The sequence below is a fragment of the Sinohyriopsis cumingii genome, chromosome 11, assembly GCF_028554795.1.
Source record: "Sinohyriopsis cumingii isolate HCF-2022 chromosome 11, ASM2855479v2, whole genome shotgun sequence".
Taxonomy (NCBI): domain Eukaryota; kingdom Metazoa; phylum Mollusca; class Bivalvia; order Unionida; family Unionidae; genus Sinohyriopsis; species Sinohyriopsis cumingii.
In genome coordinates, this window is record NC_142971.1 from 8,816,398 (window position 1) to 8,833,120 (window position 16,723).

At 37.2% G+C, this 16,723-nt stretch overlaps 1 protein-coding gene across 1 annotated transcript in view; it reads left to right on the forward strand.

Annotated features, from left to right (window-relative positions):
- LOC149787586 (Fanconi anemia group D2 protein-like) overlaps positions 1–16,723 on the forward strand; it is a 172,877-nt gene that overhangs the window by 82,767 nt on the left and 73,387 nt on the right. The window contains exons 28-29 of the mRNA XM_089973764.1: positions 1,161–1,230; positions 7,497–7,585. Of these exons, the coding sequence (XP_089829890.1) occupies positions 1,161–1,230; positions 7,497–7,585 (159 nt within the window). The remainder of the gene's footprint in view (positions 1–1,160; positions 1,231–7,496; positions 7,586–16,723) is intronic.

The following is a 16,723-nucleotide window of genomic DNA, read 5'->3' on the forward strand; positions in this document are numbered from 1 at the left end:
GTTCAAGGTTGCCATCTGTAAAACTTGAAAATTTAAGTTTTGTAGAATAACATGAAAGAAAATGGTATATAATGGGAAAAAAGTTTGATTAGATGATAAATTCTACTATATTTTCAATACAGTGTATGAAGACTCGATGGAAAAAAGAATTTGATTGGATAAGTAAAACTATATTCACATTACAGTATATAAAGACTTGATGGAGAGAAAGAATTTGAGTACTTGAATAGCTGTATTGTATTTTCAAAACTTCTGAGCATGATACTCAGGCTCAAACTCAGAATCATCCATCATAAAACTTGACTAGACTCCAACTATAGCGCTCCAGTGGCCTAGTGATTAGAGCATCCACCTCGGATGCAGGTGGTTACAGGTTCAAACCCTGGCTGAGTCATACCAAACACTTTAAAAAAATGGTACTAACAGTTGCCTCAGTAGGTTCTCAGCATTAAGAGGTTAGTGTTAGGACTGGTGTCAGGATAATGTGACTGGGTAGGACCTGATGCTACATGTCTGCAGCATGATGCCCCAGTGCTAGACATCAATATAAGCTGTCTCACTGCAGACATCGTAGCAATATGACTGAAAAATTGTTAAAGCTACTTTAAAAATCTGAATCACACACACACACACACACACACACACACACACACACACACACACAGAGACTCCAACCTTTGCTAAGAAACATCCTGACCAATCAGCATTTGTAAATTTCAAGTAATATTATAAAGTCTGGATTAGCATTTTTTTTTACTTGAAATGGTGAATAAAGGTTTCATGATGGCAATACCTCCTCATTTGTCATCAGAGTATAAATATTTGATATTTGTTTGGTATGTCAGTAGAGGAACCAAAAATAAACAGGTTGCTAAAGCTGTATGGCTCTAACTTATAATTGTTCTCAGGATTGTATCAATGGTAATTCACAATGTACAAATAAGTTTTCAAATATAGCTTTGCATTTTATAAGCTTTGACCTTGATGAAAAGCAAGACTTAACTGAATCTATCTTCACTAAAAGTTCAAATTTTTGTCTCAAGAGTTATTCTCAAATGTAGTTTCGGATAATGCTGATAGTTCAAACAGTCTGAGGATTTATTTGAATCTGGGACCAGGGCATTAATAGATTTGATCATTCATTGCATGATTTGCTGCAGAAAAGCTGCATCGAAGACAGGCTCTGATGATGAAGACAAAGAGAGTAGAGAAAGCACAGTTCTGGAGAATGTAAGTATCTCAAATGTGGTTACACTAGGTGCAGTGATGAGACAGTCCAATCATTATCCATGGTTCCCACACTACAAGGAAATCTGGAAAAAGTCAGGAGAAATGATAGTTTTTTCCCCCCAACAGTCATAAGTCCTTGAATTTTGCAAATATTGATGAAAGTCTGTAAAACCAAGGAATTTTCTGTTACCACTTGATGACAGAAATAATCTATGTAACTGAGGCATATCCGAACTGATAGCGTGTTAAATTTATTGAGTTCTGACCATAATGTTACACTTTGGATCATTTGGGTGCTTGCCATAAACATATTTGTATAGTCAATCCAAATGCTCAATGAATAAGATTTATCTGGTAGATTGGTTATTTCATAGACAGCTCAAGATTTATATCATTTCTTAAATGGAAGTTATGAAAACCAGTCTAGCATCACAAGAAGCCAACATGGTGGCAGCAAAGCATAGCTGCTTACTTTAACACTGTTACTTCAAGCCATGTCTGCATGAAATTGTTTATTTTCTCAGAAATTGAGAGTATCACATTCATTGTGACTTTAATCTGCTTATAGACAAGATGAAACTCAAATGTTCATGATATCATAGGTCCATTAGTCACGTGATTGCCTGTTTTATTGTTGTAGAAAAAAAAAGAAATATTAAAAGAAAGTTGTACCTGCTTGTAATAAATAAACCCAAAAGATCTCAAAATTCTCAATATGTTTCTTCTGAGAACAACTACCTGGGTTTTGCTGTATCACATGACTACTATGTTGATATGTGCCCTTTGCTTGATGAATTTGACTGGCCAGATGCTGTGATTGCAACAGGTTTCTGGTTGTTTTTCTTGAAATAAAATATGTTGAGAATTATATGTTCCCCTTGGTTTTTACAGTATCTGACTTTCATTTAATATATTTGAATTTGTGTACAACAACACTAGAAATGAGTTTGTTATTGTTATAAAGTGACTATTGGACTTCTGATGTCATAGTTTGAGATTTGTGTAATCATGTGACTAGTAATGCAAATGGCAAGTACTGGGTCAGATTTCATCTATGCTGTAGTTTTGTTTAGTAGGTCAGTGGATTAAAGACATGATTATAATTCTTGCCATTTTTAGAAAATTATTTTCCTATCGATTTCATGCAGGTATGACTTGATGTAACATTAAGTTTGCTAGACCTGCTGGTAAATGACTACGATATGCTGCTACCACACGGTGGCAGCAAATTCAATTTTTCAATAGGCAATTGCTCTGACCCCACACTCCAACATAAATATCCCATTGTAAAAAAAATGTGATGAGAGTATTTGAAGAAAACCTGTATCAGAAAACGAACTGCCATTCGTTTTAAGTATAAAAAATTTGCATAAAATGTTGAATCTTTGAGTTGAACTTAGGTGCTAACCTGTAATCCGTTGTATTATATATTAGGAAATGATATAAGTTCCTGTGAGTAACAATACAGATTTGGCGATTTGTTTATTGGATTACAAGGAGACATATGTTGATGTTGCAGAAAATTCTGTCCTTGTTTATACAGTAATATATAATTTTGAAAGTCTTTACGTCAAAATTTGAATCAACCCTTTTGTAAATGTTGTTTTTTAAATGATGGACTTGTAACCAAATGTCTTAAAGAGTTTAGGTTGTTTGAAAAATCTTGTTCATGAGTAAAAAAAGATCTTTATAAAATAAGATTCTAATACTTTGCATTTATTGATTTTTCATATTGTGATAGGAAATATTTACTATGTGTAACATGCATGTAGTTTTCTGTCTTGATCTACAACTGATTATCCTGATTGTTTTAGAATTAAGAGCTTGAAAGGAAAATAAAACTTTTTGTTCATTATGCTGTTTCCTCATACCAGCATAATACAGGTCAGCAAAGTTAGAATTTGTATTCTGTAAATTGAAATGACTTTATGTGCCACTTTTTAGGAATATACAGTAGTCAAATTTGTTTGATGTGATACATTGTGTCAAATTTGTTTGATGTGATACATTGTGTCGTTTATTGCATGATCAGATATTTTTGGAGAGTCTTAAAGTAGAAACACCTTTTGATTTAAAAAATGCATGTTGCATAAGCTAAAATGTTCTTTATTTAAAACAGTATTGCAGACCTGCCAAATCTTACAGTTTTGCCATAAGTCTTATGAAAATCACCCATAAAATATGGACTTGTGGAATAAAAGCAAAAACTACTGAAAAATGATTGTTGCTGAAAATTCGGATAATTAGTTCATCCATGTTTGATTTGGATCCTGGTTTCATGGTAAAATTAGTGGAATCAGTCAGGGAACCAGACTAGTTTGCATCAGTACCTTAGACGCTTTAAGCTGCACATATTTTGTTCATGTGAAGCGTTTGGATGATCAAACTGTTGATTATAGAATTTTTTTTAAATGGCATCCAGCAAACAATGCGTGTAGAAGATGAAATGGAAACTTAGCCTCTTAAATAGTTTTAATAATCTGTACAGAAGAAAGTAATAGTCAGATTCTTGAATATAACCGTTGCAGCATGTTTCGAATATTGAACTTTTTAAACAAAATATGTTTTCCAGTGTTATAAAGCAGTTTATGATATTTTGTTACATATTGTTGAAAACTCATAAAAAAAATCAACTGCCTTACTGAGACAGTCACATCAGGGTTGGCAGGTCTGAGTAATGATCATATATGATCCTTGAAAAAAATTCATCATGGAAATGAACTGGAAATTTATCTTTAAAAAAGCATTGGAACCATGATTGTAACAAAGGTAGTGAATTCCAGTAGATGCATGACTTGATACTGTAGTGTCAATTTTTTTTGTGGTGTCAATATTTGCAGATTTCATAGTTGATCCAAACCACATACTTAAAAACCCAGATAAATAATTAAGCAAATGAAGAAAACCCACTCCATACATTTCCAGCAATCAAGAAAGTTCAGTTAGCTGACAATTCAAGTCATTACTTAGATAAAATATTGTCTGTTGCATGTGTTTCTTTTATTTAAACCTTTTTTAAAATTTTTTTTTTTAAAGCAAATTATTTTGTTTCAGTGCAAGTGTATGCATGGAATATCCAGTATTTGCTGGTTCCACTCACTGCCTTAAATAGGATAAAAAGAAAAAATTAAGAAGATAACAAATTTAAGTTCTATTATTATTAAATATTAAAAAAAAATGATAATGAAATTCAAACATTACATAATGCTTACTTTTATCCATTTAACTTTTACAGTCCGGAACATATTTAAAAGAAAGCTGACTTTTTACACTGGGTGCACAATACAAACTTTACACTAAAATGGGTTGAGATCATGAACATATTATGTTTAGAGTGAAGACAATGGGGGTGGTGGTTAAAACCCTTGTACTATTGAGCTTGTGTCGAGATCCCTTTTTGTTTTTATGGATATGTAAAAAGTGTTGTGATAAAAATGTAATGTGGAAGGTGGATTTCCTTTTTTAAAGTCAGTCAGTCCCATTTACATGAAGGTATGTAATTTGTTTAGGGCATGTCAGAATTTAAAACAACCCTTATCTGGAAACTTTTCTACATACAAACATATGCACTAAAGTATAATAAAGTTTAAAAAAATATTCTGTAAATTAGAATAAGGTACATAAAAATTTATATGTATTTCAGTACTAATACTTGCTTCTAGAGATATATCCGGTGGTTTTAGGGTATTGTCATATGTCTAATTCAGATTCTGTGGGAGAGTATCCAGATAGAAACAGCTTTTGATTTAAAATGCATGTTTTATAAGCTTTTAAATCTATTCAGTAATGGTCTTAAGTGAAACTTTAAAAAATGAATTTTATCCAGGATCAAACCTGGAAATTTTTGTTGTAAAAAGGTATGGTAACCCTGAAAAAATGCCATATTTTACATCACTCGCTGCATTGAACTGAAACATTAGTACAATATTGCTATGGATCTAAAGTTTATATGTTGGTATTACAGGAGTTATACCTTGCTTGTCTCACCTGTTTAAATATTATCGTCAACAATTTGTAAGTTTTGTGTGATGTATATGACAGATGCAGGAATTATACTGACAAGTATATGAATGCAGGTGAGAAACTGGGTTCTGAAAAATACTATTTTTCTCAGTCTTTACTTAGATTAAAATCTATTTTAAGAGTTATAGGTAGTGGTTATTTGGTGGTTAAAATAGTGGGTAACTGAATCGAGGTTTGTGATTAGGAAAGTATGTGTGTTTATACACATGCACATGCACACACACTGAGACCCTGCTATGGCAGGGCCCTGTTTTCAAAGTGCGAGAAATAAAATATGATAAGTTGACCATTTTGGGGAAGAGATCATGTATGACTTTGAATATAAGATGATCTTGGCATTGCTGTTGAAATTTCATATGCATGTATATTTTTATTATATGAAAAAATCTTTTTCTCTTGCTAAAAGTATAAAAAATAAGGTGCAAAAAGTTTATTATCATTTTGGGGAAGAGATCGCAAATGAATTTGAATATATGATGATGATGTAGCATCTGAAATTTTAAAATGTCACCAGTTTCTTGATGTTTTGTGCCAAAATAAGCATCAGAGATAGAAGTATCTGAACCAATGGCTGGGCCTTTTGATAACTTTATCTTAGTTTATTGTTAAAAGATGTCAGCTCATAAGTGTTAATACTTATCTATGAACAATAAAGTCATTACATTTTGTGTGTGTTTTGCTTTCTATAAACAATCGTTGCTCAAAAATTATCCGACATGTTTGTTCTTTAAACTGCATACACAACCAATCAACAAACAGTGTGGTGGTTATCCAACATGTTTGTTCTTTAAACTTCATACACAACCAGTCACCAAACAGTGTGGTGGTTATCCAACATGTATGTTCTTTAAACTGCATACACAACCAATCACCAAACAGTGTGGTGGTTATCCAACCTGTTTTTTCTTTAAACTTCATACACAACCAATCGCCAAACAGTGTGGTGGTTATCCAACATGTTTGTTCTTTAAACTGCATACACAACCAGTCACCAAACAGTGTGGTGCTTGATAAAAGATTCCCATCTTAATTTATTAATGTAACATTGCTAATCATCAGAGTCAATTGCAGATCAAAAACTTACAAATTATGGGGCAATAATTTGTCAAACATAAAAAAAACCCAGCAACACATGTGGATAGTTTGGTGGTGTTGTTAGGTACAATCAGTTGACCTAGTGAATAATGTTGTACATTCTGTTTAAAAATGACCCCTTTGTTAACTGACACTTATTCTTTCTATAACTGTTCAAAAATATAGGTGTGAAAGTGGCCATTAGTGGATATTTACAATGAATAATGGTACATGGAAATATGAAGCTTTTACAAGGAGGTACAAGATATTGACTATGTTTGAATTTTTCAGTTGAGGAATATGATGGACTTTGCCAAGAGCAAGCATGACTATAACAGAAAGCATCTGAAAATCAGTTTTTCAAAAAACAATAAATTCGCAGATGAGAAAATTTTAGCAGTATGAAATTTATACAGACACTGTTTATTGACTTTTGGACATGCTGAACCATAAATGTGCTTCATCTTTCATTGTAATTTTGTGATTTTTTTTCCAGTGAATTCAGACAGCTAATGATCTATGATAAAATTATTGAATATTTAAAATCTATCTGCTTATTTTCAATAGTTTTATGTGTATCGTGGATTCACTGCATGTGATGAGATTGGCAGATGAATAAATGGCATTTGATACTCTGTTTGTGCTATATATTACATGTATATATAAACAGTATATATCTATATGTACCAATATGTGGTTCTCGGAATAAAGCAAATTATTATGAAGTCTTTTTTCACTGCATGTGTATATCTTGCTTAATATGCACTGATTTAAGATGGTAACTGTGCTAATGAAGCACATATTTTTGCACCAGTTTTTATTACATTTGCAGCAATTTTTCTTTCTACATGCATAATTTTCTTCAGGTAACTGGCTTAGTTGGTTATAACACAGATTGGTACATAACACTGTTAGGTTTTATGGACCCCAACCATTGTGTTATAGCAGTGTCACACTGTGTGTGTTAGTGTGTGTATATATATATATATATTTTAAGATCTGATAAAAATATTTCACTACAACATTTTTGGGTGAGAAGTGTTCCACTTTACATTCACTGACATGTTAGATACATTGGTCACAGCTCAAGATGCTTGATTGGGAAAAAAAATTGAAAGTTTTTGCAATTAACATAAATTCTGTCTGCATTTGTTTTTTTCCCTGAACAGGAGTCTCAGACAGGTACACAAGAGTCAGAGAAACCAGAAAGTAAAGAGAAAGCAACTGTCAACTTAGCTGCTTATAGAGCTTATTTCAGGTACTGTTTTAGATTTTTCTTACCCTTTGAAACATCCTCCCCCTTATGTTATTAGTCCTACATGCTGTATATAATTGTTATAAGGCCCTCCCCATCTGTTTTGGGCCTATACAATATCTCTTGGTCCCTCCTATTAGTCAAGGTGTATTTTGAATCAGATCCATCTGAAGGAGTAACTTTACATCACTTTGGAAAAATGAACAAGCCCACCTGCATGGATGGAAGATGAAGATAAGGACAATGGATGGATTGAAAAATAACAACAAAACCAGTGTAAAATACGATTATATTATTGAGTGGAATAAGTCACAGATAAATTGTCAACTTAAAATTTGATAAAATTGAATCCATTAAAATCCATACTGGTTGACATTTTAAATACATTTATGATAAATCCATGACTTTGATTATATGTCACATACTGGTATAAAAATAGTTAAGAATGATCAAATTCACAATATCCTGCAATAGGTTAATTCCACACATCTTACAAATATGAAATGAAAGTCCACATTTTTATAAGTTACAATACCCATTAAAATTCACTATCTTATGTCATCTGGTACAAAGTCGAAGAATTCATCCTCATTGTCTGATACAGTTCTGAAATCCTCCTTCTTTTTCTAGTCATTGTAAATCATTGTTTAGTTATTGTAAATATCATCTGACTGCTTCCTTGGCTTTGCTGTCATAATGTAGGTTCTTATGTAGAGACTGAGCTTGTGCTCTTTAAGTAATACTTTGATCATACATTGTGTGAAATCTATTAAAGGCCGCAATTGAGCACATCATAAATAACTACCCTCTGTTACTTTCCACTGAGCAAGTATCAAACTCATAGCTCGATCAAAGGGATGTCATGTTGGAAAACAAAGAGTGTGCTTCCTTTGCAAGCTAAGAGATGAATGTCAAATATTAATTGGATGTTTATGAGCTAAGTACATGTACTAAATTTGCAACTCAATCAAGAGGATTGTCAATTTAAAAATACATCTTAAATAAAAAAATGTTATTGCATGATATAGTGTGTGTGTGTGATTTTGATTTTTACTGTAGCTTTAACAATTTTTCAGTCATATCGCTATGATGTTTTGCATTGTGGCAGTTTATAGTGATGCCTAGCACTGGTGCATCGTGTCGCAGACATATAGCATATGTCCCACCCAGTCACATTATCCTGACAACAGGCTGACCAGTCCTAACACTAACCTGTTAATGCTGAGAGCCAAGCGAGGCATCTGTTAGTACCATTTTTATAAGTCTTTGGTATGACTTGGCCGGGGATCAAACCCACAACCTCTCACATCCGAGATGGATGCTCTAACCGCTAGGCCACCAGAGTGGTCAGCATGAAACACAGTGTTTATATACCAAAACACAAATATTAATATAAATACCGGTTGTTGGGACTTGCACAAAAATGGAAGCAATATATTTGCTAGTAAATATGGTAAACAACATTGATGGACACTTCACTTTGCAATTTTTTAATTTAGAATTTACCTGTATATTTTTAAATTATTAAAATCCATTTAAATTTATATACAAGCATTGTGTAATGAATACTGTCATAAACTGGATGAACACATTGCATACAGTATACAGATTTCTGAACAGGTATAGTGGCATGAAAATGTATACATTTTTTATTTTTGTTTACTCCAAATGTATAGTTAACAATATTAATCCTAGATTTATAAAACAAATTGTATGTCAGGCTTATAACATGTCCCCATCTCAGCACGAATCACAATTTCTGTATAAAAAAAGGTTGACTTATAAGATGCATGTGAGAGTTTTGTATAGATGTTACCAGTAGCAATTCGGATGTGTGAATTTTCAGTTCTTTATGCAGTTAAAAATTCTGATTTGAAGTTGAGAATCATGTTCTTGGCATCCGTCCATCTACGGGAGACAATGGCGTAGCTCCAAAGTAAGCTTTTGTTTATCCTTCTTTCTAGCTTTCTTTTCAGCCTGTTTTATTCTTCACTCTTCCTCGGCGTTTTTAGCCTGACAGCTAGACGCAAGCTGGAACGGTTGTTTGCACAGCTCTCCCAGTCGTTGACATTGATGTTTGCTGTCTTCATATCATTCTTGCAAACATCTTTGTAGCGCAGATGTGGTCATCCAGTTGGTCGTGCACCTTCTGCTAACTCCCCATATAACAGGTCCTTGGGAATGCGACCTGGGTCCATTCTCTTGACATGGCCAAGCCAGCGAAGGCGCCTCTCGCTGAGAATGGAGAACATGCTGTTCATGTTGGCACGTTCTAGAACCTCTGTGTTGGGTACCTTGTCCTGCCACTGGATGTGCAGAATGCGCCGCAGACATCTCAGGTGGAAGCTGTTGAGTTTCCTCTCATGTCTTGCATAGGTGGTCCATGTTTCGCTGCTGTAGAGAAGTGAGCTGAGTATGCAGGCTTGGTAGACACGCAGTTTGGTCTTCTCTGTGAGGTTGGGGTTGTTCCAGACCCTCTGGTTAAGTCTGGCCATCACAGCTGCTGCCTTGGCAATCCTGCCGTTCACCTCAGAATCAATGGAGAGTGAGCTGGAGATGTTAGACCCGAGGTATGTGAAGTTCTCGACAACTTCTAAGTTTTACCCATCGATGGTGACAGAGGGAGGGGAGTCTGCGTCATGCACCATGACGTTTGTTTTCTTCAAATTGATGGTCAGTCCAAATTCCTTACAAGCATGGGAGAGGCGACATACCAGCTGCTGCAGTCCATCTTCCATGTGTGATGTCAAGGCTGCATCATCGGCGAAGAGCAATTCACGGCTGAGTACCTTTGTGACTTTAGTCTTAGCACGGTGACAGGCGATGTTGAACAGCTTGCCGTCAGCCCTGGTATGGATGTACACTCCCTCGCTGCAGTCCTTGAATGTGTACTGGAGAAGCATGGAGAAGAAGATGGCAAAGAGCGTTGGCACAAGGACGCAGCCTTGTTTGACTCCGCTGATGACTGGGAATGCTTCAGATGTTGCACCGTTGAAGCACACTGTGCTGTGCATGTTCTCGTGGAATGACATGATGACAGCAAGCAGACGTGGGGGGCAGCCGATCTTCTGCAGGAGTCTGAAGAGTCCACTCCAACTAACCAGGTCAAACGCCTTCGTCAGGTCTATGAAGGCAATGTAGAGGGGCATCTGCTGCTTGCGACACTTCTCCTGCAGCTGATGTAGTGAGAAGATCATGTCTACACTTGACCTGCTGGCTCGAAATCCACACTGGGACTCTGGGTAGACGCGGGAGGCCAGGATCTGCAAACACGCCAAGGCAACACGGGCGAAAGCCTTTCCGACGATGCTGAGGAGGGAGATGCCCCGATAGTTGTTGCAGTCGCTACGGTCTCCTTTGTTTTTGTACAAAGTGACGATGTTGGCGTCACGCATGTCCTGTGGGATGTATCCCTGTTCCCAGCAAAGGCAGAGGAGTGTGTGTAGGGGCTGGAGCAGTGCTGGTTTTCCGCTCTTGAGGGCTTCAGGCGGAATGCCGTCACTTCCAGGAGCCTTCCCACAGGCAAGGCAATCGATGGTTTTTCCGAGCTCTTCCAGGGTGGGCTGTGTGTCTAGCTCCTCCATGTCAGGCAGGTCCGGAATGGCATCCAGGGCAGTTCCAGTGACATTGTTTTGGGTTGCATATAGCTCGAGATAGTGCTCAACCCATCGCTGCAGTTGTTTCCCCTGGTCTGTGATGACTTCGCCCGTCTTGGACATGAGGGGGCGGTCTTGTAGCTGGGGGGGGCCTGTCGCCTTTTTGGTACCCTCATACATTCCTCTTGTATCCCTGGTGTCAGTAGCTGTCTGTATACCGTTTCTAAGGTTCAGCCAGTAGGTGTTGGCACAGCGGCGGGTGGTCTTCTGGGCGTTATTCCTTGCAATCCTGAGGACTTGTAGTGTTCTGGGGCTAGGTGCAGCCTTGTATGCCAGGAGGGCTTTCCACTTTGCCTCAGACACGGGCTCCATCTCCTCCCAGTTTGCCTCATACCAGTCGACATTCTTTCGCTCCCTCTTCCCGTAAGCTGTGATGGCTGAATTGTACACAGAGTCACGGATATGGGACCACTTGGAGTCAATGGTGTCATCAGGTGTTACTTTGTTGAGGGCTTCCTTCAGTTTGCTGATGAACTGCTGTGTTTTCTCTGGGTTGCTTGCACAGCAGGTGTTGATGCATGGGCGACCCTTCTTCTTGGCGTGGTGCAGCTTCTTGGGTAATATTCGCACCTTGCTGGCCATGAGGGAATGGTCCGTGTGGTAGCTGCGGGTGAGGAGGACACTGGCCAGTTCTGCACGCCTGTATATAACGAGGTCTAGCTGGTGCCAGTGGCGTGAACGTGGGTGACTCCATGACACCTGGTGGATCTCCTTGCATTTGAAGAAAGTGTTGGTCACACATAGGCTGTGGGAGCAGCACATCTCCAGCAGTCGCTGACCATTCTCGTTGATCTTGCCCCTTCCGTAAAAGCCGAGACAGGTGGACCAGGCCTCATGGTCAGCTCCCACTCTAGCATTGAAGTCTCCTAGTAAGTAAAGGCTTTCATTGTTGGGGATACTGGATATTGCCTGATCCAGAGCCTCATAAAACTTGTCTTTCTCCTCGTAGGTGGAGCAGAGGGTTGGGGCATACATGCTAAAGATGTTGACCGGGCCTAAGGATGTTGACAGTCGGAGGGCAAGGATTCTCTCAGTACCTGATGATGGAGGTTCAGTGAAGGCAATTAGCATGTTCTTTATGGCAAAGCCTACACCATGCTGCCTAGGTTCATCCGAGGGCTTCCCCTGCCAAAAGAACGTGTAATTGGCTTCCCTGATGGTGCCGCTGTCAGCCAGTCGGGTCTCCTGGAGGCAGGCAATGTCGATGTTCAGTCAGGTTGAGTTCTCTGTCAATGATGGCAGTCTTCCATGCATCGTTGATCTGCTGTAGGTCAGCAGTCAATCCAGGACACATGGTCCTGATGTTCCAGGTTGCAAAACGAAGAGTTGGAGTCTTCTTATTTCTTCTTTTAGTCTTTCCTGGTGCGGAGTTTTGTGGCCCACTTGTCAAGATGGTTCTCTAAGCTCCACGCACCCATTGAAGCAGGCAGGCCATGGCGAGCAGCACCTTACTGACTGGGGGCTGCCCAGCTTGAGGCGGGCGATAGCTGTCCAGTGAGACCTGGTGATCTCTCCCACCGTCAGAAGTAACCCCTGGCGCCAAGCTCTACGCCAATCGAGCTTTGACTTAGAACTGGTAAACTGCTACTTCTCGTGTTGTGCCGACGCCGTATGACGATGCTGGAGTGTCCTCTCCATTGGAGCTATGAAGCCTGGGCATGGTGGTATAGAGAATCAGCTGTTGTCCATGCAGCAGATCCCCCTTCTCCATGCAGCTGGTGTGCCCAAGGGAACGACGAATGCCGATACAGCGTGGCACCAACGGCGACGCAGGAGTTGCCGGAATGACGTTGAAGTCAATGTCAGACCACCTTAGGGACTACATCTCCGGATTTTCTGTCGGGGTTTACTCCCTTAGCCTTTCCCATGAGTGGGTATAGCCACAAGGCAGCAGAGGTTTGGAATCAGAGTTTTCCTTCTCCTAGATGAGCTACCATCCAAGGTTTACGAGTCCCATCTACCCGAAGCAACTGGTTTTAAGGCGCCAGTGGGCCGCCTTCACCCCTTCTCCGGTTAGTAGAAAACATGATCTGCCGGGCTTCAAATCTAAGCCACTCGCGAAGGCCAGGAGCTGGATTTTAGTTGACAGAGGCAGTCAGAGACGCAAGCCGTATTGGGCATGTTTGGAGGATTGGGGTGCTTGTCTCCCACTCCCACCCCGGGCAGTGTCAACCTTAGACCATATAATCATGTTACCACCTTGGAATCATTCAGGCATTGTGTTTTTATCTCTTAGAAAACCCAGAGATTATGAGACTTGCTCAAAGAGACCACTTTTGGCAATCTCAAATATAGTCTCTGAAATTATTTATTTAAAAATGTTCATTGACTATTTGACTAACACACTGACTTTTGGAGTATTGTGAATTCATTCAGAGACATTCTGGATTGCATACATTTTGTACATCAGAACATTCAGGACAAATGAAATTCATTCAGAACATTCCACAATAAAATTTGGACTTGTGATGGGACATTTTATTTTAGGATTAATATAAAACCAAAATTCAGAGATGATTTTTAATGTTGTATCAGTTGCAGAAGTTGGATATAAATGAAATTAATTGTGAATTCTAATTGTCAAATGTACATGTTTGATTTGCTGAGACTATCTCATGTTTCCAGAGTGTTACATGTGTATAAATCATTGAAAGAAGTTTATTAAGATGGTCTCATACAAAAGACAGTGTTGCATGTATATATATAAAATTGAATATTTAAGTTTCTAACAGTGGTCTCACACAAAAAAATCAAACACACATGTCTGACTGTACTGTCAGAATTTGAAAAACTTACAAGTATCTGTGAGAAATTTTATTCAGTTAATCATTCTTTTCTTTGTTGAGAATGTCACATTCAGTAGAGGATCCCATTTATGGCACACATATGCACATCTCTATTATATTTTTTTTTCAAACCTCGTTTTCAGTAAGTGGGGGTACTGTATTTCATGTAATTTCTTTGTCAAAAAAAAATAATTATTCATTTCAGAGTATAAAACACTGTGTGTAAAACAAATAATTTTTTTTTTTATATACTGACCGTGTACAAAAAATCAAGGGGTTATACCTGAACATCTGCATGACACACAATACTCGATGACCTAAAGTTACTAACTTACAAAAATAGTACGAATTTTGTCTCATTCTGCTCTAAAGAATCCAATTACAATAAAAATAAAAGTACTCAAAAGGACATTTCTTGTTATTAATGAGAGAGAGAGAGAGAGAGAGAGAGATGGTTCAGGTGATATCTTAGTATGCAGGATTATCTGCATTTAGAACTTAATTCTTTGTAGCTGCTATGGTGTGTTGTGCTGGCAGAATGATATGTTCAGTGCATGCATTACTTATGGGTATTATTTATTAGTAAATTTTATGCAATGATATGAGCCCACATTGTCAAGAATTATTAAGCCATTATTTACCTTTATTTTATTTCATGTTGGAGAAATAAAAAAATATGCACAAACAAAATAATCTAAATACAGTTATGGTAGCTTTTAATAGTTTATTGATGTATTTTAAACAAGGGCTGGTCTCTGCAGTGTGACATATGGCAATCATGTCACTTTTGCCTTGACAGGGGCCCAGAGTGGCCGAGTGGTCTAAAGCGCTCTCCGTTACGGATCACTGCCATCTCACCTCTGTGTGGGTTCGAGTCTAGGTTTCGGCCAATGTGGGTATGTGAGAAAGCTTGCTAGTAGCTTCTCGTGGGTCGGTGGTTCTTCCTGGGGTTTTCCTGGCTTCTTCCTCCACATTTAATACTGGCCGCCATGCATAGCCTATCTTGTACTGAAAAATGGCGTTAAACCCCACAACAACAACAATTGTCTTGACATTTTTGTGTGTCTTTAAATGTTCTGAAAATGCTATATTTGTTTTACATGAATATAACTTGGGATATGAAAAAATATATTTGTGTCCTAAGACTTACAGTGATTGTGGTAATTTCATTATTGTTGAAAATTAAATATCTGAAGAGAAGAAGTAACATTTTCTTGCTGCTAACTTTAGTAGACTTTGAATACTTATTAGTCTGAGGAACTCAGCTATCACAAATGCCATAAAATCACTTACTGACAGCTATCACAAATGCCATGAAATCACTTACTGACAGCTATCACAAATGCCATAAAATCACTTACTAACAGCTATCACAAATGCCATAAAATCACTTACTGACAGCTATCACAAATGCCATAAAATCACTTACTGACAGCTATCACAAATGCCATCAAATCACTTACTGACACTATTACAAATGCCATGAAATGATTTACTGACACTATTACAAATGCCATGAAATCACTTACAGACACTATTACAAATGCCATGAAATCACTTACTGACACTATTACAAATGCCATGAAATCACTTACTGACACTATTACAAATGCCATGAAATCACTTACTGACAGCTATCACAAATGCCATGAAATCACTTACTGACAGCTATTACAAATGCCATAAAATCACTTAGTGACAACTGACCAAATACTGACAGCTTCACACAAGAAAAACAAACTTTTCTAATTTAAAAACTTGAGGTAATAATAATAACAGTAATATTCAGTCATGTACAGAGGTTTTCCAATTCACTATTCACAGTCATGACAGTTGATTGGAAAATTGTATGAAACATTGAAGACAATTAGAACATCATATTAATAGGGCAAAAGGAAGATAATGAGTTTCTGTTGCTTATTATTGTAATAAAAGTATAATTAATATTGAAAATTAAAATAAAACTTGTGTCACTGTAGTTAATTTTGTAGTTATTAGTTATGTAATTAAGTTAAAATTTGTATTAGCATGTTTTTGTTTTTCTTATGTTATGCAAAGCTGTTCAATAGATTTGACCATATAGATAAATGGATAGATGGTACATCTTTAGAGAGGGAGAGGTGTTGTAATGCAAACTTTCAGTTGATAACATTTTGAGATGAACCACTCCCATTACACAAGACATTTCATGCTTTATCCACTGCTCAAAAACTGCATATAAAATCTGCTTTACTTCAAGGAGAATACATTGCAATGCATAGGCTTAGAAGTGGGGTTCAAAAGCCATGAAAATCCTAAAATTACATTTTGACCTAAGAAACTTAAGAAAAACCTAAACAAAACACAATCACATATATTAATGTGCAAGAACCAACATCCACTCTGTTTGTGCTTTAGATATTACTATTTTGATATTTACTGATCATATTATGTGAGTCAAGTTCTATTTTTAGACCAGAAAGTTCAAAATACTTTGATGTTTCGCCATCTTTAACTGCGATTATCAGTATTTTAAGATTTACTGCAAGTTTAAGTTTGAGAATTTTTTGACATTTTGAATGAAATTAAAAGTGAATGCGAAGTACAGTATTTGAAAATGTTTACAATAGTGCTTCTTTAACTCCTACTTGAGTAGACTCATTAGGAAAATCTATTGAGATGAATGTGTTACAAATCTGAATTGGGTTGTTGTGATCCAC